This window comes from Heptranchias perlo, chromosome 31 (assembly GCF_035084215.1).
Source record: "Heptranchias perlo isolate sHepPer1 chromosome 31, sHepPer1.hap1, whole genome shotgun sequence".
NCBI lineage: Eukaryota > Metazoa > Chordata > Chondrichthyes > Hexanchiformes > Hexanchidae > Heptranchias > Heptranchias perlo.
The window spans coordinates 24705708-24729365 of NC_090355.1; the positions used below are offsets into that span (position 1 = coordinate 24705708).

At 53.0% G+C, this 23658-nt stretch overlaps 1 protein-coding gene across 2 annotated transcripts in view; it reads right to left on the minus strand.

The window, feature by feature from the left end:
• The window catches only part of si:dkey-34e4.1 (carboxyl-terminal PDZ ligand of neuronal nitric oxide synthase protein), a 133941-nt gene that overhangs the window by 18944 nt on the left and 91339 nt on the right, over positions 1-23658 (minus strand). For both annotated transcript variants that reach the window (XM_067969750.1, XM_067969751.1), the window contains 3 exons: positions 22942-23083; positions 18425-18564; positions 11568-11729 (listed from right to left, as the gene is read on the minus strand). In XM_067969750.1, coding sequence (XP_067825851.1) covers positions 11568-11729; positions 18425-18564; positions 22942-23083 — 444 coding nt within the window. The remainder of the gene's footprint in view (positions 1-11567; positions 11730-18424; positions 18565-22941; positions 23084-23658) is intronic.

Genomic DNA, 23658 nt, shown 5'->3' on the forward strand with positions numbered 1-23658 from the left:
CACCTCCTCTTCTCTGCCTCCTACAGTCTATCGGCTTTTAAAAACCAAGCTTGGTGTCACCTAATCACTGCTCCCTGCTTTATTTCACCTTCTCCCTATTCTTATCAACCTTGGTGGTGTCCTTCACCGTGGAGCTCGGCTCTTCAGCTTTCTCGCAGTTGATCAAGTGAGAACCACCACAGTATTCTCCAAGTCCCCTTTGTCACATCTCCGCAAACTCCCGAGTCCTTCAGCACTGTCTGAGAATCACCCGACCCTGTGCTTGCACGGGAAACTAGGCAGGGACACAGCACTCAAAGAGTTAAAGCTACATACAACGCAGTTCTTACTCGCTGAAGACACATAAAACCACATAGTCCAGGATTAGCATTTGGTGAAATGCAGAGCACTATTAATGAAACACATGTCGATTTATTGCTCTCATTATCTAGTGCCTTACAGCACCCAATGTCATTTTAGAAAGACATTCATTATCACAAAGTCTATAAGCACATGTCAACAGGGAAAACACAGATCCTCATCAATAATACAACAGCTCCTCATGAGCACAGAATATGACATAATATGCACTGTTTATGGTTCTCTCACCAACAAGACAGCTATGTAAAACCACAGGCTTTGAATGTGCCTCCCAAACACAGCAGCTCTACACTGATAGATCCTGGACTTATGGAAATTCTGAGCAAGAAGCTGAAAGGTCAGGAAAAGGTCACTTCAGGTGGGGTTCCTGTGCAAAGAGCCAATTAACATTTCGACCACACAGATGACTGAACCGTTGGATCTTATGGACACGCACTTTTGTATGAAACTGTAATTCTGGCTAGCATTATATGATTATCAAGTGATTTGGTACATCCTTCACATCTTATAACTCACCGTAATATAGATTCATCTCAAGAGCATGAACTATTTCCCAGCAAGTTTAAGCCCAGCTCTCAAACCAATTGTACTCCAGACTTAGAACTAATGACTGGTTTTCTGAGCAAGGCCGCTAACCTCTGTCAGCAAACATATTCTAGGGTAAGGTCGCAGAATTCTCAGCTGTGCAGCAGATTTCCTCCTGTGTTTTACGAGATGGAGAAATTAGGCATTGAAGCTTTCAATTAATTTTTAATAGCAGGAAGGAAATCTGGAACTGGAGCCACAAACTCACCTCCCACTCCCAGTCCCACTCCTACTCCACTATCCCACTCCCTGTCCCACTCCTATTCCACTATCCCACTCCCAGTCCCACTCCTACTCCACTATCCCACTCCCAGTCCCACTCCTACTCCACTATCCCACTCCCTGTCCCGCTCCTATTCCACTATCCCACTCCCCGTCCCGCTCCTATCCCACTCCCTGTCCCGCTCCTATTCCACTCCCTGTCCTGCTCCTATTCCAGTCCCCGTCCCGCTCCTATTCCACTCCCTGTCCTGCTCCTATTCCACTCCCCGTCCCGCTCCTATTCCACTCCCCGTCCCGCTCCTATTCCACTCCCCGTCCCGCTCCTATTCCACTCCCCGTCCTGCTCCTATTCCACTCCCCGTCCCGCTCCTATTCCACTCCCCGTCCCGCTCCTATTCCACTCCCCGTCCTGCTCCTATTCCACTCCCCGTCCCGCTCCTATTCCACTCCCCGTCCCGCTCCTATTCCACTCCCCGTCCTGCTCCTATTCCACTCCCCGTCCCGCTCCTATTCCACTCCCCGTCCCGCTCCTATTCCACTCCCTGTCCCGCTCCTATTCCACTCCCCGTCCCGCTCCTATCCCACTCCCTGTCCCGCTCCTATTCCACTCCCTGTCCCGCTCCTATTCCACTCCCTGTCCCGCTCCTATCCCACTCCCCGTCCCGCTCCTATTCCACTCCCTGTCCCGCTCCTATCCCACTCCCCGTCCTGCTCCTATTCCACTCCCCGTCCCGCTCCTATTCCACTCCCCGTCCCGCTCCTATCCCACTCCCTGTCCTGCTCCTATCCCACTCCCCGTCCCGCTCCTATTCCACTCCCTGTCCTGCTCCTATTCCACTCCCTGTCCCGCTCCTATTCCACTCCCCGTCCCGCTCCTATTCCACTCCCCGTCCCGCTCCTATTCCACTCCCCGTCCCGCTCCTATTCCACTCCCCGTCCCGCTCCTATTCCACTCCCCGTCCCGCTCCTATTCCACTCCCCGTCCCGCTCCTATTCCACTCCCCGTCCCGCTCCTATTCCACTCCCTGTCCCGCTCCGATTCCACTCCCCGTCCCGCTCCGATTCCACTCCCCGTCCTGCTCCTATCCCACTCCCTGTCCTGCTCCTATTCCACTCCCTGTCCCGCTCCTATTCCACTCCCCGTCCCGCTCCTATTCCACTCCCTGTCCCGCTCCTATTCCACTCCCCGTCCCGCTCCTATCCCACTCCCCGTCCCGCTCCTATTCCACTCCCCGTCCCGCTCCTATTCCACTCCCTGTCCCGCTCCTATTCCACTCCCCGTCCCGCTCCTATTCCACTCCCCGTCCCGCTCCTATCCCACTCCCCGTCCCGCTCCTATTCCACTCCCCGTCCCGCTCCGATTCCACTCCCCGTCCTGCTCCTATCCCACTCCCTGTCCTGCTCCTATTCCACTCCCTGTCCCGCTCCTATTCCACTCCCCGTCCCGCTCCTATTCCACTCCCTGTCCCGCTCCTATTCCACTCCCCGTCCCGCTCCTATCCCACTCCCCGTCCCGCTCCTATTCCACTCCCTGTCCCGCTCCTATCCCACTCCCCGTCCCGCTCCTATCCCACTCCCCGTCCCGCTCCTATCCCACTCCCCGTCCCGCTCCTATTCCACTCCCCGTCCCGCTCCTATCCCACTCCCTGTCCCGCTCCTATTCCACTCCCTGTCCCGCTCCTATTCCACTCCCCGTCCCGCTCCTATTCCACTCCCCGTCCCGCTCCGATTCCACTCCCTGTCCCGCTCCTATTCCACTCCCTGTCCCGCTCCTATCCCACTCCCTGTCCCGCTCCTATTCCACTCCCCGTCCCGCTCCTATTCCACTCCCCGTCCCGCTCCGATTCCACTCCCTGTCCCGCTCCTATTCCACTCCCCGTCCCGCTCCTATTCCACTCCCCGTCCCGCTCCTATTCCACTCCCTGTCCCGCTCCTATTCCACTCCCCGTCCCGCTCCTATTCCACTCCCTGTCCCGCTCCGATTCCACTCCCCGTCCTGCTCCTATTCCACTCCCTGTCCCGCTCCTATTCCACTCCCCGTCCCGCTCCTATTCCACTCCCCGTCCCGCTCCTATTCCACTCCCCGTCCCGCTCCTATTCCACTCCCTGTCCCGCTCCTATTCCACTCCCTGTCCCGCTCCGATTCCACTCCCTGTCCCGCTCCTATTCCACTCCCTGTCCCGCTCCTATTCCACTCCCCGTCCCGCTCCTATTCCACTCCCCGTCCCGCTCCTATTCCACTCCCCGTCCCGCTCCTATTCCACTCCCTGTCCTGCTCCTATTCCACTCCCCGTCCCGCTCCTATTCCACTCCCCGTCCCGCTCCTATTCCACTCCCTGTCCCGCTCCTATCCCACTCCCTGTCCCGCTCCGATTCCACTCCCCGTCCTGCTCCTATTCCACTCCCTGTCCTGCTCCTATTCCACTCCCTGTCCCGCTCCTATTCCACTCCCCGTCCCGCTCCTATCCCACTCCCCGTCCCGCTCCTATTCCACTCCCTGTCCTGCTCCTATTCCACTCCCTGTCCTGCTCCTATTCCACTCCCTGTCCCGCTCCTATTCCACTCCCCGTCCCGCTCCGATTCCACTCCCCGTCCCGCTCCTATTCCACTCCCTGTCCCGCTCCTATTCCACTCCCCGTCCCGCTCCTATTCCACTCCCCGTCCCGCTCCTATTCCACTCCCTGTCCCGCTCCGATTCCACTCCCCGTCCCGCTCCTATTCCACTCCCCGTCCCGCTCCTATTCCACTCCCTGTCCCGCTCCTATTCCACTCCCCGTCCCGCTCCTATTCCACTCCCTGTCCCGCTCCTATTCCACTCCCTGTCCCGCTCCTATTCCACTCCCTGTCCCGCTCCTATTCCACTCCCCGTCCCGCTCCTATTCCACTCCCTGTCCCGCTCCTATTCCACTCCCTGTCCCGCTCCTATTCCACTCCCCGTCCCGCTCCTATTCCACTCCCTGTCCCGCTCCTATTCCACTCCCCGTCCCGCTCCGATTCCACACCCCGTCCCGCTCCTATTCCACTCCCTGTCCCGCTCCGATTCCACTCCCCGTCCCGCTCCTATTCCACTCCCCGTCCCGCTCCTATTCCACTCCCCGTCCCGCTCCTATTCCACTCCCCGTCCCGCTCCTATTCCACTCCCTGTCCTGCTCCTATTCCACTCCCTGTCCCGCTCCGATTCCACTCCCCGTCCCGCTCCTATTCCACTCCCCGTCCCGCTCCTATTCCACTCCCTGTCCCGCTCCGATTCCACTCCCCGTCCCGCTCCTATTCCACTCCCTGTCCCGCTCCTATTCCACTCCCTGTCCCGCTCCTATTCCACTCCCCGTCCTGCTCCTATTCCACTCCCTGTCCTGCTCCTATTCCACTCCCCGTCCCGCTCCGATTCCACTCCCCGTCCCGCTCCTATTCCACTCCCCGTCCCGCTCCTATTCCACTCCCTGTCCCGCTCCTATCCCACTCCCCGTCCCGCTCCTATTCCACTCCCTGTCCCGCTCCTATCCCACTCCCCGTCCCGCTCCTATTCCACTCCCCGTCCCGCTCCTATTCCACTCCCTGTCCCGCTCCGATTCCACTCCCCGTCCCGCTCCTATTCCACTCCCTGTCCTGCTCCTATTCCACTCCCTGTCCCGCTCCTATTCCACTCCCCGTCCCGCTCCTATTCCACTCCCCGTCCCGCTCCTATTCCACTCCCCGTCCTGCTCCTATTCCACTCCCTGTCCTGCTCCTATTCCACTCCCTGTCCTGCTCCTATTCCACTCCCTGTCCTGCTCCTATTCCACTCCCTGTCCCGCTCCGATTCCACTCCCCGTCCCGCTCCTATTCCACTCCCCGTCCCGCTCCTATTCCACTCCCCGTCCTGCTCCTATTCCACTCCCTGTCCTGCTCCTATTCCACTCCCCGTCCCGCTCCGATTCCACTCCCCGTCCCGCTCCTATTCCACTCCCCGTCCCGCTCCTATTCCACTCCCCGTCCCGCTCCTATTCCACTCCCTGTCCTGCTCCTATTCCACTCCCCGTCCCGCTCCTATTCCACTCCCCGTCCTGCTCCTATTCCACTCCCTGTCCTGCTCCTATTCCACTCCCCGTCCCGCTCCTATTCCACTCCCCGTCCCGCTCCTATTCCACTCCCTGTCCCGCTCCTATTCCACTCCCCGTCCCGCTCCGATTCCACTCCCCGTCCCGCTCCTATCCCACTCCCTGTCCTGCTCCTATTCCACTCCCCGTCCCGCTCCTATTCCACTCCCTGTCCCGCTCCTATTCCACTCCCTGTCCCGCTCCTATCCCACTCCCCGTCCCGCTCCTATCCCACTCCCCGTCCCGCTCCGATTCCACTCCCCGTCCTGCTCCTATTCCACTCCCCGTCCCGCTCCTATTCCACTCCCTGTCCCGCTCCTATTCCACTCCCTGTCCCGCTCCTATCCCACTCCCCGTCCCGCTCCTATCCCACTCCCCGTCCCGCTCCGATTCCACTCCCCGTCCTGCTCCTATTCCACTCCCTGTCCCGCTCCTATTCCACTCCCCGTCCCGCTCCTATTCCACTCCCTGTCCCGCTCCTATTCCACTCCCCGTCCCGCTCCTATTCCACTCCCCGTCCTGCTCCTATTCCACTCCCTGTCCTGCTCCTATTCCACTCCCTGTCCTGCTCCTATTCCACTCCCTGTCCCGCTCCGATTCCACTCCCCGTCCCGCTCCTATTCCACTCCCTGTCCCGCTCCTATTCCACTCCCCGTCCTGCTCCTATTCCACTCCCCGTCCCGCTCCTATTCCACTCCCCGTCCCGCTCCTATTCCACTCCCCGTCCCGCTCCGATTCCACTCCCCGTCCTGCTCCTATCCCACTCCCTGTCCTGCTCCTATTCCACTCCCCGTCCCGCTCCTATCCCACTCCCCGTCCCGCTCCGATTCCACTCCCCGTCCTGCTCCTATTCCACTCCCTGTCCTGCTCCTATTCCACTCCCCGTCCCGCTCCTATTCCACTCCCTGTCCTGCTCCTATTCCACTCCCTGTCCTGCTCCTATTCCACTCCCCGTCCCGCTCCTATTCCACTCCCCGTCCCGCTCCTATTCCACTCCCTGTCCTGCTCCTATTCCACTCCCCGTCCCGCTCCTATTCCACTCCCCGTCCCGCTCCTATCCCACTCCCTGTCCCGCTCCTATTCCACTCCCCGTCCCGCTCCTATTCCACTCCCCGTCCCGCTCCTATCCCACTCCCTGTCCCGCTCCTATTCCACTCCCCGTCCCGCTCCTATTCCACTCCCCGTCCCGCTCCTATCCCACTCCCTGTCCCGCTCCTATTCCACTCCCCGTCCCGCTCCTATTCCACTCCCCGTCCCGCTCCTATCCCACTCCCTGTCCCGCTCCTATTCCACTCCCTGTCCCGCTCCTATTCCACTCCCCGTCCCGCTCCTATTCCACTCCCTGTCCCGCTCCTATCCCACTCCCTGTCCCGCTCCTATTCCACTCCCTGTCCCGCTCCTATTCCACTCCCCGTCCCGCTCCTATCCCACTCCCTGTCCCGCTCCTATTCCACTCCCCGTCCCGCTCCTATCCCACTCCCTGTCCCGCTCCTATTCCACTCCCCGTCCCGCTCCTATTCCACTCCCTGTCCCGCTCCTATTCCACTCCCTGTCCCGCTCCTATTCCACTCCCCGTCCCGCTCCTATTCCACTCCCTGTCCCGCTCCTATTCCACTCCCCGTCCCGCTCCTATTCCACTCCCTGTCCCGCTCCTATTCCACTCCCCGTCCCGCTCCTATTCCACTCCCCGTCCCGCTCCTATTCCACTCCCCGTCCCGCTCCTACTCCACTCCCCGTCCCGCTCCTATTCCACTCCCTGTCCTGCTCCTATTCCACTCCCTGTCCTGCTCCTATTCCACTCCCTGTCCCGCTCCGATTCCACTCCCCGTCCTGCTCCTATCCCACTCCCTGTCCTGCTCCTATTCCACTCCCCGTCCTGCTCCTATTCCACTCCCCGTCCCGCTCCTACTCCACTCCCCGTCCCGCTCCTATTCCACTCCCTGTCCTGCTCCTATTCCACTCCCTGTCCTGCTCCTATTCCACTCCCCGTCCCGCTCCTATTCCACTCCCCGTCCCGCTCCTATCCCACTCCCTGTCCCGCTCCTATTCCACTCCCCGTCCCGCTCCTATTCCAGTCCCTGTCCCGCTCCTATTCCACTCCCTGTCCCGCTCCTATTCCACTCCCTGTCCCGCTCCTATTCCACTCCCCGTCCCGCTCCTATTCCACTCCCTGTCCCGCTCCGATTCCACTCCCTGTCCCGCTCCTATTCCACTCCCCGTCCCGCTCCTATTCCACTCCCTGTCCCGCTCCTATTCCACTCCCCGTCCCGCTCCTATTCCACTCCCCGTCCTGCTCCTATTCCACTCCCTGTCCCGCTCCTATTCCACTCCCTGTCCCGCTCCTATCCCACTCCCCGTCCCGCTCCTATTCCACTCCCCGTCCCGCTCCTATTCCACTCCCTGTCCCGCTCCTATTCCACTCCCTGTCCCGCTCCTATCCCACTCCCCGTCCCGCTCCTATTCCACTCCCTGTCCCGCTCCTATTCCACTCCCTGTCCCGCTCCGATTCCACTCCCCGTCCCGCTCCTATCCCACTCCCCGTCCCGCTCCTATTCCACTCCCTGTCCCGCTCCTATTCCACTCCCTGTCCCGCTCCGATTCCACTCCCCGTCCCGCTCCTATTCCACTCCCCGTCCCGCTCCGATTCCACTCCCCGTCCCGCTCCTATTCCACTCCCTGTCCCGCTCCTATCCCACTCCCTGTCCCGCTCCGATTCCACTCCCTGTCCCGCTCCTATTCCACTCCCCGTCCCGCTCCTATTCCACTCCCCGTCCCGCTCCTATTCCACTCCCTGTCCCGCTCCTATTCCACTCCCCGTCCTGCTCCTATCCCACTCCCTGTCCCGCTCCGATTCCACTCCCCGTCCCGCTCCTATTCCACTCCCTGTCCCGCTCCTATCCCACTCCCTGTCCCGCTCCGATTCCACTCCCTGTCCCGCTCCTATTCCACTCCCTGTCCCGCTCCTATTCCACTCCCTGTCCCGCTCCTATCCCACTCCCTGTCCCGCTCCTATTCCACTCCCCGTCCCGCTCCTATTCCACTCCCTGTCCCGCTCCTATTCCACTCCCTGTCCTGCTCCTATCCCACTCCCCGTCCCGCTCCTATCCCACTCCCTGTCCCGCTCCTATCCCACTCCCTGTCCCGCTCCTATTCCACTCCCCGTCCCGCTCCTATTCCACTCCCCGTCCCGCTCCTATTCCACTCCCCGTCCCGCTCCTATTCCACTCCCTGTCCCGCTCCTATTCCACTCCCCGTCCCGCTCCTATTCCACTCCCCGTCCCGCTCCTATTCCACTCCCTGTCCCGCTCCTATTCCACTCCCCGTCCCGCTCCTATTCCACTCCCTGTCCCGCTCCTATTCCACTCCCCGTCCCGCTCCTATTCCACTCCCTGTCCCGCTCCTATCCCACTCCCTGTCCCGCTCCTATTCCAACCCACAGCCTGTTCCAATCGCACTCTTCTCCAATCACAGCTCCCCCCCCACTCCACTCCTATCCCCCCACCCCCACTCCTTTCCCACGTCACAGTTACTTTGGTTGAGATACTACGGTATTCTGGTTGCGTTTTGGTCGGGGTTATGTAGCCGTAAGAGTCTATTTTTTGACTTTTATTAGGACATTGCCGAGCTTTAAATGAATTCTGACCATTTATGATTCAGTGTCTGGTAGTGACTGTCTCAGAAACACAAAGTTCAGGTCCAAAACAGAGCTGAAATAAACCCAGTGACTGAGATTTCCACTGGGTTTGAATCAGTGTAAACAGGCACCAGGAGCAACTCCAGAAATGCCCTTTAAACAGACTCATTCAGACCCAAGATCTGAGTACGGGGAGAGAATGTCACTGGGTAACAACGCTCCTGTGAACTATTGTGTCGTTGTATCGCCATCTCAACAATCTACCGGTCCAGCTCAGTCTGTTACAGTGTGAACGGCCCTGATTTGAAATAGATCATAAATAAAACACCAGTGCAAGCTCCAGTTCAAGTAATAAGACATTGTCAGTCAGAAGCAGGGCTTGTAATGCTTTATGGAGGCTTGCTGAGGATGAGGACACATTTATCAGGCCGGGGTATTTCACAGTGAACCCGCACGCCCAGAAAATGAGGCAGCTTTCAGGGTCTGCCTCAGAGCAATAGGAACACTGATCAGGGGCTGTGTAAAAAGCAAGAGGGACGGAGAAGGAAACTAGGAGAGGGAAGAAAACAGAGGAGAAGAAACAGGGAGAGCAAGAGGGAGAAAAAAAAAACAGGAGAGGGAGCGGGAAAAAAACAGGGATAGAAAGAAACCAGGAGAGAGAGAGGAAGAATGGGGTCGGAGGGAAAATCAGAAGAGAAAGGAAACTGGGAGAACAGAGAAAATGGGAGGAAAAGAGGGGAAAACTGGTATTGACAGGATATTGGGAAAACCGGGAGAGAGGGGAACGGGGAGAGTGGAGGGGGGAACTGAGAGAGTAGGGGGGAACAGTGAGAGGGAGGGGAACAGGGAGAGTGGGGTGGGGAACAGGGAGAGTGGGGGGCGAACAGGGAGAGTGGGGGGGCGAACAGGGAGAGTGGGGGGGCGAACAGGGAGAGTAGGGGGGAACAGTGAGAGGGAGGGGAACAGGGAGAGTGGGGAGGGGAACAGGGAGAGTGGGGGGGAGAACAGGGAGAGTGGGGGGGCGAACAGGGAGAGTGGGGGGGCGAACAGGGAGAGTGGGGGGGGCGAACAGGGAGAGTGGGGGGGCGAACAGGGAGAGTGGGGGGGCGAACAGGGAGAGTGGGGGGGCGAACAGGGAGAGTGGGGGGGCGAACAGGGAGAGTGGGGGGGCGAACAGGGAGAGTGGGGGGGCGAACAGGGAGAGTGGGGGGCGAACAGGGAGAGTGGGGGGCGAACAGGGAGAGTGGGGGGCGAACAGGGAGAGTGGGGGGGAGAACATGGAGAGTGGGGGGGAGAACAGGGAGAGTGGGGGGGCGAACAGGGAGAGTGGAGGGGCGAACAGGGAGAATGGGGGGCGAACAGGGAGAATGGGGGGCGAACAGGGAGAATGGGGGGCGAACAGGGAGAATGGGGGGCGAACAGGGAGAATGGGGGGAGAACAGGGAGAATGGGGGGAGAACAGGGAGAATGGGGGGAGAACAGGGAGAGTGGGGGGAGAACAGGGAGAGTGGGGGGAGAACAGGGAGAGTGGGGGGAGAACAGGGAGAGTGGGGGGAGAACAGGGAGAGTGGGGGGAGAACAGGGAGAATGGGGGGAACAGGGAGAATGGGGGGGAGCTGGGAGAGTGGGGAAGAATGGGGGGAGTGGGGAAGAACAGGGGGAAGTGGGGGGGGGGGGAGAACAGGGAGAGTTGGGGGGAGAACAGGGAGAGTGGGGGGGCGAACAGGGAGAGTGGGGGGGCGAACAGGGAGAGTGGGGGGCGAACAGGGAGAGTGGGGGGCGAACAGGGAGAGTGGGGGGCGAACAGGGAGAGTGGGGGGCGAACAGGGAGAGTGGGGGGCGAACAGGGAGAGTGGGGGGCGAACAGGGAGAGTGGGGGGCGAACAGGGAGAGTGGGGGGCGAACAGGGAGAGTGGGGGGCGAACAGGGAGAGTGGGGGGCGAACAGGGAGAGTGGGGGGCGAACAGGGAGAGTGGGGGGCGAACAGGGAGAGTGGGGGGCGAACAGGGAGAGTGGGGGGCGAACAGGGAGAGTGGGGGGCGAACAGGGAGAGTGGGGGGCGAACAGGGAGAGTGGGGGGCGAACAGGGAGAGTGGGGGGCGAACAGGGAGAGTGGGGGGCGAACAGGGAGAGTGGGGGGCGAACAGGGAGAGTGGGGGGCGAACAGGGAGAGTGGGGGGCGAACAGGGAGAGTGGGGGGCGAACAGGGAGAGTGCGGGGGGAACAGGGAGAGTGCGGGGGGAACAGGGAGAGTGCGGGGGGAACAGGGAGAGTGCGAGGGAACAGGGAGAGTGCGGGGGAACAGGGAGAGTGGGGGGCGAACAGGGAGAGTGCGGGGGGAACAGGGAGAGTGCGGGGGGAACAGGGAGAGTGCGGGGGGAACAGGGAGAGTGCGGGGGGAACAGGGAGAGTGCGGGGGGAACAGGGAGAGTGGAGGAAGTGGGAGAGGGGGGGAAGTGGGAGAGGGGGGGAAGTGGGAGAGGGGGGGAAGGGAAGGGTAGAGGGAACTACAAAATCTGAGCTGGATAATCAGTTGGCTGTAAATACAAATGGAGAAATAGACTTAAAATGTCCCAAATATGATACGATATTGAGGCCTTGAATTTTAGTTTCTTTCAAATGGGTCGACAGGAGTATTTGGGACCTTCCCTGCCCTCCCCCCCACCCTGCCAGGTAGCGGGGAGACTCACCTGTGCCACCACCACCTGTGTCTGTTGCTGCTGCTGTACCAGTTGGTGCTGGAGGAGCTGCATGTGATGCTGAGATGCCAGAGGGGTCGGGGAAGGGCACTGGCTGCTGGGAGATCGTGGGAGCTGGGATGACGAAGCAAACAGTGTCCCGTTCTCGGAATCCTAGGGAAGTAACGGGGGGGGGGGGGGGGGAAAGAGAAAACAAATCAGAAACATTTCATTTGAAACTATCCATTTCAAACAGAATGAAGTAAGAACAAACCTTTTAAATGAAATTCACTCTGTCCACAGAGCTCCCTATCTCCTCGCCTTCCTTGGTTTGTCTCTCTCTACCGCCATGCCAACTCGCCTTCCTGGGTACCCAAGAGTACGGTCAGTGAGCTCGCGCAATGCTCCGTCAGCACCATCACTGCTGGCCATTGAGATGTGCCTTGAGCTGCAGTGTTCTGTCTCAATTAGGATTCAGGGTTATTTGATGGAAGAAATGCCAACAAGGTAACCTCATGGGAAGCTGGATGGGCCAGTGGTCCAATGGACCACTCCTGCCTGAAATTATTACTCTGTTGCAATTAGATCCCTCTGGCCTAAAGAAACTGGTCACAGCGAGTTGTTATGATCTGGAATGCACGGCCTGAAAGTTTGGTGAAAGCAGATTCAATAATAACTTTCAATGGAGACATACTTAAAAAGGAGAAATTTGCAGGGCCATGGGGAAAGAGGAGGGGAATGGGACTAATTGGACAGCTCTTTCAAAGAGCCGGCACAGGCACGATGGGCCCAATGGCCTCCTTCTGTGCTCTATGATTCTACATGAGCTGTGCAAAGTAATTCTCTCCCTGCTGCCAGTCTGTATCACTCACCATCGTTACTAGCTCACTTCAAGCAGATACACAAACAACATGTCACAATGTCACGACGCGAAGTTGATGAATGCAGGGGGCTACGGCAACAGAGTGATGGACTATCGAAGGCGTTATATTCTCCATATACCAGCTCTGCTCCATTGTGTGCACGTGTTTCTGTATACACAATTTTATATGCACACTGGGGTTTTCCCTGGAGGGATTGCGAAGTGAACCGAGAATGATCAGACTGCACTGGGCCTGTTTTAATCAAGGTCACATTTTAGCCTGCAAAAATTCCCGCTGTACTTTTCAACTCACTTCATGAATTAATCAGTTGATCTGACTGTGTGCAAGGACTGAGAGGAGTCCTACATCTTGCGTATTAAAGAACGTTTAAAAAAAACGGGTTGCTCCCTCCATCGAGCCCATTCCTTAAACACCACGGGGTAAAAGGCCGCTTTCTGGGCCCAGTCTGCAAAGTCGGCGACGCCTGAAGCAAGAGGCCCGAGGAGCGATACAAATCTCAATAATGGGGGCAAGCTGCCGACGCTGATCAATCCTCCAGAGGCAGCTCGCCCGACGGGAGACGCCAATTTTCGGCTGCCGGCTACAGCCCTCAGGTAAGTCCCAGGAGGGGGGAGGTGGAGTGGGATATGGCAGCAGGTGGGGAGGGGGGGGAAGCACTCCTGCTCCTTCTGGCTCCACAGGAAGGGGCTTCAAAAAAAAACTTTAAATACTTACCTTTGGTTGGCAGCTGCAGAGGCCGCTGAAGAATCCTGAGTTGAACAGGCCCAAGCCTGACAGTGGACATAGGAACAGGAGCAACCCATTCAGCCCCTCGAGCCTGTTCCGCCATTCAATTAGATCTGTACCTTAACCCCATTTACCCACCATGGCTCCATTTCCCTTGATATCCTTACCTAACAAAAATCTATCACTCTCAGTTTTTGAAATTTCCAATTGACCTCCAGCCTCGACAGCTTTTTTTTGGGTGGGGGGAAAGAGTTCCAGATTTCCACAACCCTTTGTGTGAAGAAGTGCTTTCTGACATCACCCCTGAACGGCCTAGCTCTAATTTTAGGGTTATGCCCCCTTGTTCTGGACTCCCCCAGGAGTTAGGTTCTTGGTGCATTGACCATTAATGGACATGTGTAATGCATGCTGTCATGGACTCCACCCCATCAATTTAATTTCCCAAGGAAATGCTCTGCAGAATTCTTTCCCTCTCCCCCACAGCAACATTCCCGACTCTACGTCTGACCTTTCACCTTACATTAGAATCCATGGGGTAGAAATTGGACATCACTGCGCCTGTTTTATGGGCGTAAAACGAGCAGAATGTCCATACACTTCACAATAAGGGAGGGGAATTTCTATATACCAAATGTCAGGGCGGTGGGGGCGGGGAGTATGGCCCGTACATTGCAGGGTAAATTTTCCAGGTAGGAACCTGGGGCCCACTGCGAGCAGGGATTTGAAAATTGCAGCCTGCTCTTCTGCCATTGCCCGGTTACCTGTTGTAGGAGAGTTGGAATATAAATGCAGCATAAGGTTCTAAGGACGTGGAATAAACAATTTTTTTCATTCGTTCATGGGATGTGGTCGTCGCTGGCGAGGCTGGCATTTATTGCCCATCCCTAATTGCCCTTGAGAAGGTGGTGGTGAGCCGCCTTTTTGAACCACTGCAGTCCATGTGGTGAAGGTTCTCCCACAGTGCTGTTAGGAAGGGAGTTCCAGGATTTTGACCCAGTGACGATGAAGGAACGGCGATATATTTCCAAGTCGGGATGGTGTGTGACTTGGAGGGGAACGTGCAGGTGGTGTTGTTCCCATGTACCTGCTGCCCTTGTCCTTCTAGGTGGTAGAGGTCACGGGTTTGAGAGGTGCTGTCGAAGAAGCCTTGGCGAGTTGCTGCAGTGTCAACTGTCAGTGAAACCATCACAATAATAAACTGCACAGACAGTATTGATCTATTGGAGTACAAAACATGTTAATCTCTGTAAATAGCGTGCGATATACATGGCCTGCAGCATTTCTCGCTCACTTGCCCGGATGGCTGCAGCAACACGCAAGAAGCTTGACACCATCCAGGGCAAAGCAGTCTGCTTGACAGACACCCCATCCACTCATCTAAACATCCACTCCCTCCGCCACCGGTGTACTGTGTCTGCAGTGTGTGCTATCTACGGGATGCACTGCAGCAACTCGCCAAGGCTTCTTGAGCAGCACTTTCCAAACCTGTGACTTCCACCACACAGAAGGACAAGAGGAGCAGGTGCATGGGAACACCACCACCTCTAAGTCATACACCATCTTGACTTAAACATATATCGCCGTTCCTTCATCATTGCTTGGTCAAAGTCCTGGAACTCCCTACCTAGCAGCACTGTGGGAGCACTTTTACCACACGGACTGTACGATTCCAGAAGAAGGCCCACCACCACCTTCTCAAGGGGCAACTAGGAATGGGCAATAAATGCCGGCCTTGCTAGCGTGTCCGCATCCCAAGAAAGAGTTTTTAAAAAGCAATCAAATGGCTAACTTGTTCAGAAAGGCTTTTTCTTTACCACAATAATTTATTAGAGACTTCAAAACCCACTGCTTTCTGTGTCTGTCCCTGAGAAAAAACTACAATTGCACTTTATAAATCCCAACTGCCTGGTCTTTGGTCCTCCATCTGAGGCCAATACTTCTGGAGCCATCGTACTGCTCAACTACTCCCTCACCTTACTATCCTTGATGCCATGTCCCCAGCAAAACCTTTACTCCCTTCATGGTCGATCCCCCTGGCATCTTCACTCTTTCAAGTGCAGGGGGTACAGACACGAGTGTATCGAACACACAACTAGTTTAGCCGTCCATCACCAGATGTGGCTGGAAGTGCTCCCGGGTCGCACTCTCCCCTGCCAAAACCGCCCACTGTTCCAGGACCATCTGGAAACCAACAATAACCCCCGGCTTCTTTTCTCCACTAGTAACCATCTCCACAGACAACCCCCCAGCCCCCACCCTGTCCTCACCTTCAACAAGTGCGAGGAGCTCAAGGATTTCGTTATCACTAAGATTGAGACCATCCGTCGGCTGCCTCCTGCAACTTGCTCCCCCTCTCACCTTCACTTGCCCATCAAGCCAAATCTCCCCCAGAGTCCCCCCCCCCACTCCACCCCGTTCTCTAATCCTGAACCCACGTCTTTCTCTAGTTCGAACTTCCCTCATGCTATATCTGAGCTCATCTTGTCCGTGAGCCTTAGCTCCTGCTCCCTGGACCCTATTCCCATTAAACTGCAAACCACCCAATTTAACTTCCTGGCCCCCAGGTTAATTAGAAATGTCCCCCTCCCTTTCAAAACTGCTGGTATCACCTCCCTCAGGAAAAAACTACCAGCTCATCTCCAACCTTCCTGTTCTTTCCAACGTTCTTGAATGTGTGTCATGTGTTGTGCTGCTGTTAACAACGTGAAAAGTATTATTAACAATGATGGAACAACGGCAGTGTGGACATGAGAGGGGCGAGGATTAGTTCAGTGGAGTTCCAACACCCAGTACTGCAGCTTGGTCATATATTGAGAGTGAGACTCCAGTGAGACTTTGTGGAAGCCCCTCCCACTCTGTGAAGCATTGTATAAAAAAGCCGAGGGACTTGGAAACAGGGGAACAGTCGAGAACACAGCTTACAATCAGGAAAAAACAATGGGGAAACAGAAGAAGACTAAGGGAAGAAACAGTTCACTATCTGGCAGTAACGTTAACTAAGGAGTAACATGACATACCAAGAAACAACACTGCAATAACTGGAAGTTATTTATAGGAACAGATTAGAATAATGTCCTGACTTCACGCTCCCAGTGGGGAGTCTCGTCTGTCGAGTGCGTGTATCAAAAACTGCAGAGAAAACCAGAATTTCTGATATGTGCTTTGGGCTGGGGGAGCTCCCTGCTGGGAGAGCAAAGTCAAAATAGTTATTCTATTGGAGATACAACCCATGAATTAAAGAATTAATCAGTAATCCAACAACCAATGACGATTCCATTATCTCATCAGTAACTCGGACTCAATCACGTTCCTGTCACTATGCTGAGCAGATGGGAGTTTTGCGAGTTAATAGAGGCACTGTACCATGTCTTGTTTAGAGGGAGCACACAGACTCCCAATCTTTCCAGCCGAAGAATCAAATCGCCTGAAAACAAATGGATGAAGCCAAGCTGCTGAGCTTCCCCAGGTTCAATTTATTTCCTGAGAAAATCAGAAACATTCTCGCTCGACTGTGCCTAAGAGTACATTAATATACTGTAGAATCCAATCAGCCCAGACTGTGTTCCACAAAGTACAAACAATGACTGGATGTGTGTTACATTTTGTACCATCACCAAAGGGGACCCGGTGATCAGATCCTGCAGGAACTACACTTGATGCTCCTCGAATCCCAAGGGCTACTTGCATTCTTTACTTACAGAATTGAATATACAAATACTGGGGCAACATTTGGTGTGTTTGCTATTTGTAGCCAAATCATAATCGTGAGTGTAAAGGATGTGGGTATAAACAGTGGACGGAGCAAGTCATTCCCCATGGCTATTACAGAGTTGCACAATTGAGTTATTCATCGAAAAGAACAGAGATATTTTATTTTTATTATATATTGTATAGTAAAACTCCCATAACGCTGCTAGTGGTAAGCTACAGGAAGCACTGCTTCGTGATGACAGGAATATTATACCATGTAAAACACAATGGGGTAGAAATTAGATTTTGTTGCGCCCGTTTTGGGGCCGTGAAAAGGGAGCAACAGGTCCCGAGCACCAAAATACATCGCATGCCATGACATAGAGGCTCGGGCAATATTCAAACATCCCTGGCACCTGAAATAGGTGGTAAGCCCCTTACATATGCGAATAGGGGCCTATTTAAGGACCTCTCTGGCAAATTTAGTTTTTAAAACAATTTACCTTAACGTGAAGCCAAGAGGAGCAGGAGCGCTCCTCTCAGTAGCTCCACAGCGCTATTGCGGGCCCGTACTCGCACCCTCCGGTTCTCCTCAACCCCCCCCCCCACCAGGATTTACCCGAGGGCCGCTGCAGGCATGACACCTGGCCCAAATTGGAGCTCCACAGACCAGCAAGCTGCCTCTAGAGGCCCAACAGGCACCTGTAGCTGGCCAGGGATATTAAGATGAAGCCCGAGGTCCAATTTTGGATGAGTTGCGAGCCTCGGGTCTTTAGCATCTGTCCATGCACTCCATGCACACTGCCCATTCCACGCCTGAAAATTGGCCTAAACTAGTTTTTTGGCCAATGCATAACTCTGCCTGTAGATTTGTGTCTCTTTAAGACTACAAGGTCCAGTTGATAAATAAACACTGGGGGAGTTCATTCAAAAGTTAATTGTGAATCAGGCTACAGTTCAGAACCCTGGCTTTCATTGTGCAAGGTCAATTAACAGCCTGCAGATATTGTGACTCTTGTAATTTGTGATCCTGGAGATTTTTCTGTAGCTTTGCAAATGGGTGTGTTTGATTCTATATTTTTTTTTAAATAAGTATGACACAGAAATTTGTTCTTTAAAGTTCCCGAGCCCAAAGGACTGGAAAAGGCTGTTACCTGATTGGTGAATTATGAATAAATCAGGGAGTAGCCTTTTTCCAGTCCACAGGCTCTTGAACTTTAAGGAGCTGAAGGTCAAAAGCAGTCGAAACCGGGTTTGGGTACAGGCCCAAAGTTGGCAGGAGGTTTGGATCAAAGGAGCTTGCAGGCTGCCTCTTAGACACCCCTGCTACAGGACATGTATTTCAATTCATAGTATTCTTTCTTGTCTTGTGACTTTGGTGCAGAAATGCTTCACAGTCTCCAAACAGTTAGCAGTACAGTTTCATCGGCTCAATTTTGTTTTAACTTTCAGTATTATAAGCAAAGAAAATAAATAAATACTCTCTAGTTTAATTACTAATCAAAGTGAAAGAAGACAGTAATTATATCCTAAAGATAAAAATGGATCCAGCCTGGTTAATCAAAGTACCTGATAATTTCTCTCCTTACGAGCTTGTGCCGATTTAATGATTTCCAGCTCAATCCCATCACCTGGTAACTCACTGGGGCCGTAGGATTCCACATCCGTGTCCACAATCCCGTTCTCCTCTGCTCCAGGTAACTGGAGACCTGTTTAAATAAAGTGGGACAGAAGTGCTGAAGAGGCTGAAGCCAGTTACTAATACTGGATACATTCCCGATAATAACTACCAGCACTGGATACATTCCCAATCACAACTGCCAGCGCTGGATACATTCCCGATTACAACCACCAGCACTGGATACATTCCCGATAATAACTACTAGCGCTGGATACATTCCCGATTACAACTACTAGCGCTGGATACATTCCCGATTACAACTACCAGCACTGGATACATTCCCGATTACAACTACCAGCACTGGATACATTCCCGATTACAACTACCAGCGCTGGATACATTCCCGATAATAACAACCAGCGCTGGATACATTCCCAATTACAACTACTAGCGCTGGATACATTCCCGATAATAACAACCAGCGCTGGATACATTCCCAATTACAACTACCAGCGCAGGATACATTCCCGATAATAACAACCAGCGCTGGATACATTCCCGATTACAACTACTAGCGCTGGATACATTCCCAATTACAACTACTAGCGCTGGATACATTCCCGATAATAACAACCAGCGCTGGATACATTCCCGATTACAACTACTAGCGCTGGATACATTCCCGATTACAACTACTAGCGCTGGATACATTCCCGATTACAACTACTAGCGCTGGATACATTCCCGATAATAACTACCAGCGCTGGATACATTCCCGATTACAACTACCAGCGCTGGATACATTCCCGATTACAACTACCAGCGCTGGATACATTCCCAATTACAACTACTAGCGCTGGATACATTCCCGATAATAACAACCAGCGCTGGATACATTCCCAATTACAACTACCAGCGCTGGATACATTCCCAATTACAACTACCAGCGCTGGATACATTCCCAATTACAACTACTAGCGCTGGATACATTCCCGATTACAACTACTAGCGCTGGATACATTCCCAATTACAACTACTAGCGCTGGATACATTCCCGATAATAACTACCAGCGCTGGATACATTCCCGATTACAACTACCAGCGCTGGATACATTCCCGATTACAACTACCAGCGCTGGATACATTCCCGATTACAACTACTAGCGCTGGATACATTCCCGATTACAACTACCAGCGCTGGATACATTCCCGATTACAACTACCAGCGCTGGATACATTCCCGATTACAACTACTAGCGCTGGATACATTCCCGATTACAACTACCAGCGCTGGATACATTCCCGATTACAACTACCAGCGCTGGATACATTCCCGATTACAACTACCAGCGCTGGATACATTCCCGATTACAACTACCAGCGCTGGATACATTCCCGATTACAACTACTAGCACTGGATACAGTCCCGATAACAACTACTAGCACTGGATACATTACCGGTTACAACTTCTAGAGCTGGATACTCTAATGGTTACAACTTCTAGCGCTGGATACATTACAGGTTACAGCTACTAGCACTGGATGCATTACTGGTTACCACTACTAGCGCTGGATATATTCCCGGTTACAACTACTAGCGCTGGATACATTCCCGATTACAACTACTAATGCTGGATACATTACTGGTTACCATTACTAGCATTGGATACATTGCTGATTACAACTACTAGCACTGGATACATTACTGGTTATTATAAGCACTGGATACATTACCGGTTACAACTACTAGCACTGGATGCATTATTGGTTACCACTGCTAGTACTGGATATATTCCCGGTTACAACTACTAGCACTGGATACATTACCGGTTACATCTACTAGTACTAGATACATTCCCGGTTACAACTACTAGCGCTGGATATATTCCCAATTACAACTACTAGCACTGTATAGATTACTGGTTACCATTACTAGCACTGGATACATTACTGGTTACAGCTACTAGTGCTGGATATATTTCCGATTACAACTACTAGAGTTGGATACATTCCCGATTACAACTACCAGCACTGGATACATTCCCGATTACAACTACTAGCGCTGGATACATTCCCGATTACAACTACCAGCACTGGATACATTCCCGATTACCACTACTAGCGTGGACACATTCCCGATTACAACTACCAGCGCTGGATACATTCCCGATTACAACTACTAGTGCTGGATACATTCCCGATTACAACTACCAGCGCTGGATACATTCCCGATTACAACTACCAGCACTGGATACATTCCCGATTACAACTACTAGCGCTGGATACATTCCCGATTACAACTACCAGCACTGGATACATTCCCGATTACAACTACTAGCGCTGGATACATTCCCGATAATAACAACCAGCGCTGGATACATTCCCGATTACAACTACCAGCGCTGGATACATTCCCGATTACCACTACTAGCGTGGACACATTCCCGATTACAACTACCAGCACTGGATACATTCCCGATTACCACTACTAGCGTGGACACATTCCCGATTACAACTACCAGCGCTGGATACATTCCCGATTACAACTACTAGCGCTGGATACATTCCCGATTACAACTACTAGCGCTGGATACATTCCCGATTACAACTACTAGCGCTGGATACATTCCCGATTACCACTACTAGCGTGGACACATTCCCGATTACAACTACCAGCGCTGGATACATTCCCGATTACAACTACTAGCGCTGGATACATTCCCGATTACAACTACTAGCGCTGGATACATTCCCGATTACAACTACCAGCGCTGGATACATTCCCGATTACAACTACTAGCGCTGGATACATTTCCGATTACAACTACTAGCGCTGGATACATTCCCGATTACAACTACTAGCGCTGGATACATTCCCGATTACAACTACTAGCGCTGGATACATTCCCGATTACAACTACTAGAGTTAGATACATTCCCGATTACAACTACTAGTGCTGGATACATTCCCGATTACAACTACCAGCGCTGGATACATTCCCGATTACAACTACTAGCGTTGGATACATTTCCGATTACAACTACTAGCGCTGGATACATTCCCGATTACAACTACTAGCGCTGGATACATTCCTGATTACAACTACTAGCGCTGGATACATTCCCGATAATAACAACCAGCGCTGGATACATTCCCAATTACAACTACTAGTGCTGGATACATTCCCGATTACAACTACCAGCGCTGGATACATTCCCGATTACAACTACTAGTGCTGGATACATTCCCGATTACAACTACCAGCGCTGGATACATTCCCGATTACCACTACCAGCACTGGATATATTCCCGGTTACAACTACTAGCGCTGGATACATTCCCGATTACAACTACTAGCGCTGGATACATTCCTGATTACAACTACTAGCGCTGGATACATTCCCGATTACAACTACTAGCGCTGGATACATTACCGGGTAAATTACCGGTTACCACTACGAGCACTGGATACATTCCAGATTACAGCTACTAGGTCAACATTCATTTCGAAAATGGAGCTGTAGATATGGTGCAACTGTCCATAACAATGATCTGCTTACATCACCATAGCGATTACAACAAGGAAACTGAGACAAACCCAAGAAACTACCATCAACCTGGGGAGCAACAGTCAGTGACGATTATAATTTAGGTTAACGAACTTCAAAGAGATTCTAAATCAAATCTGAAATATGATCAAACTGCCAACAACAGTCAGTGGATTGATGGTTTGCTCCTTGTGATATGGCTGAATGGCTGAAGTGGATTTAATTGTAGAGGGTGAAATGTTGAGAATTCCACGCTCCATGGGGCTAGGAGTTGTTTCACTGGAGTGAGACACCACTGTGGTTTGAGGAGTATTGTGATTCCTCTCCAATTAACAGGACTGTCAGAAACTCTCCGTACTGATGAAGCAGCACCGTGTGATCCATCTAATAACCAAGAGAAATGGGTCTTTTTGGTGCCGGTTGTTGTTCAATCATGATCTACACACTTACATCCACAGCGAATGGCCAATGTACCAGAAGTGGGTGTAATGAATTATAAAATAAGACACCGGAGTTCTATTTGTACAGTAGTGCTGAGCTCCTCATACTCCATCTGGAAATTACTGCTGCCAACTTTCAGAACTAGACTTCATAGGAACAGGAGTAGGCCATTCAGCCCCTCGTGCCTGCTCCGCCATTTGATAAGATCATGGCTGATCTGTGATCTAACTCCATATACCCGCCTTTGGCCCATATCCCTTAATGCTTACGTCAGAACACTAGCCTACACTATATTTGACAACGAGAGATACTGTGCAGCATCTCCAAGCTTCTGAAATCAAATGTTAAAATAATGACCATTAGTTCCATTAGCACCATTGGACAGCTACACCCACCCGCTGGACGTCAAGGTACCTCACAGTCTGGATCGGAGTTATACCAGTGTGCAGGATTATGCTTGAAAGGCTGACTTTACCTCTAGCGAGTTGTTCTTCTGTTGCTTCGTCACTTGTACCATCCGCCTGCCCGTCAGCATTTTGTTCAGCATGTTGTAAACTCAGCTTATGACAGACCTCAAAGGCCTGTCCCACTGTCCGGACGATTCGCATCGCTTGACTCTGAGACAGAAATATTGTTAAACTGCAGATACACTTGCAAATAAACCAGACAGAAAGGTAACTTTATAATATTGCTATAATACTTACATTTACAGTTATTGTTGTTATGGCAAAGTACTGGAGGACTTACATAGAATTTACAGCAGAGAAACAGGCCATTCGGACCAACAGGTCTTTGCAGATGTTTATCTCCAAACGAGCCTCCTCCCACCTTACTTCATCTAACCTTATCAGCATATCCTTCTATTCCTTTCTCCCTCATGTACTTATCTAGCTTCCCCTTAAATGCATCTATGCTATTTGCCTCAACTACTCCTTGTGGTAGCAAGTTCCACATTCTCTGCACTCTCTGAGTAAAGAAGTTTCTCCTGAATTCCTTGTTGGATTTATTAGTGACTCTCTTATATTTATGGTTCCTAGTTTTGGTCTCCCCCACAAGTGGAAACACCTTCTCTACGTCTACCCAATCAAACCCCTTCATAATTTTAAAGACTCCTATCAGGTCACCTCTCAGTCTTCTCTTTTCTGGAAAAAAAGAGCCCCAGCCTGTTCAGCCTTTACCAACCTCCAATAGT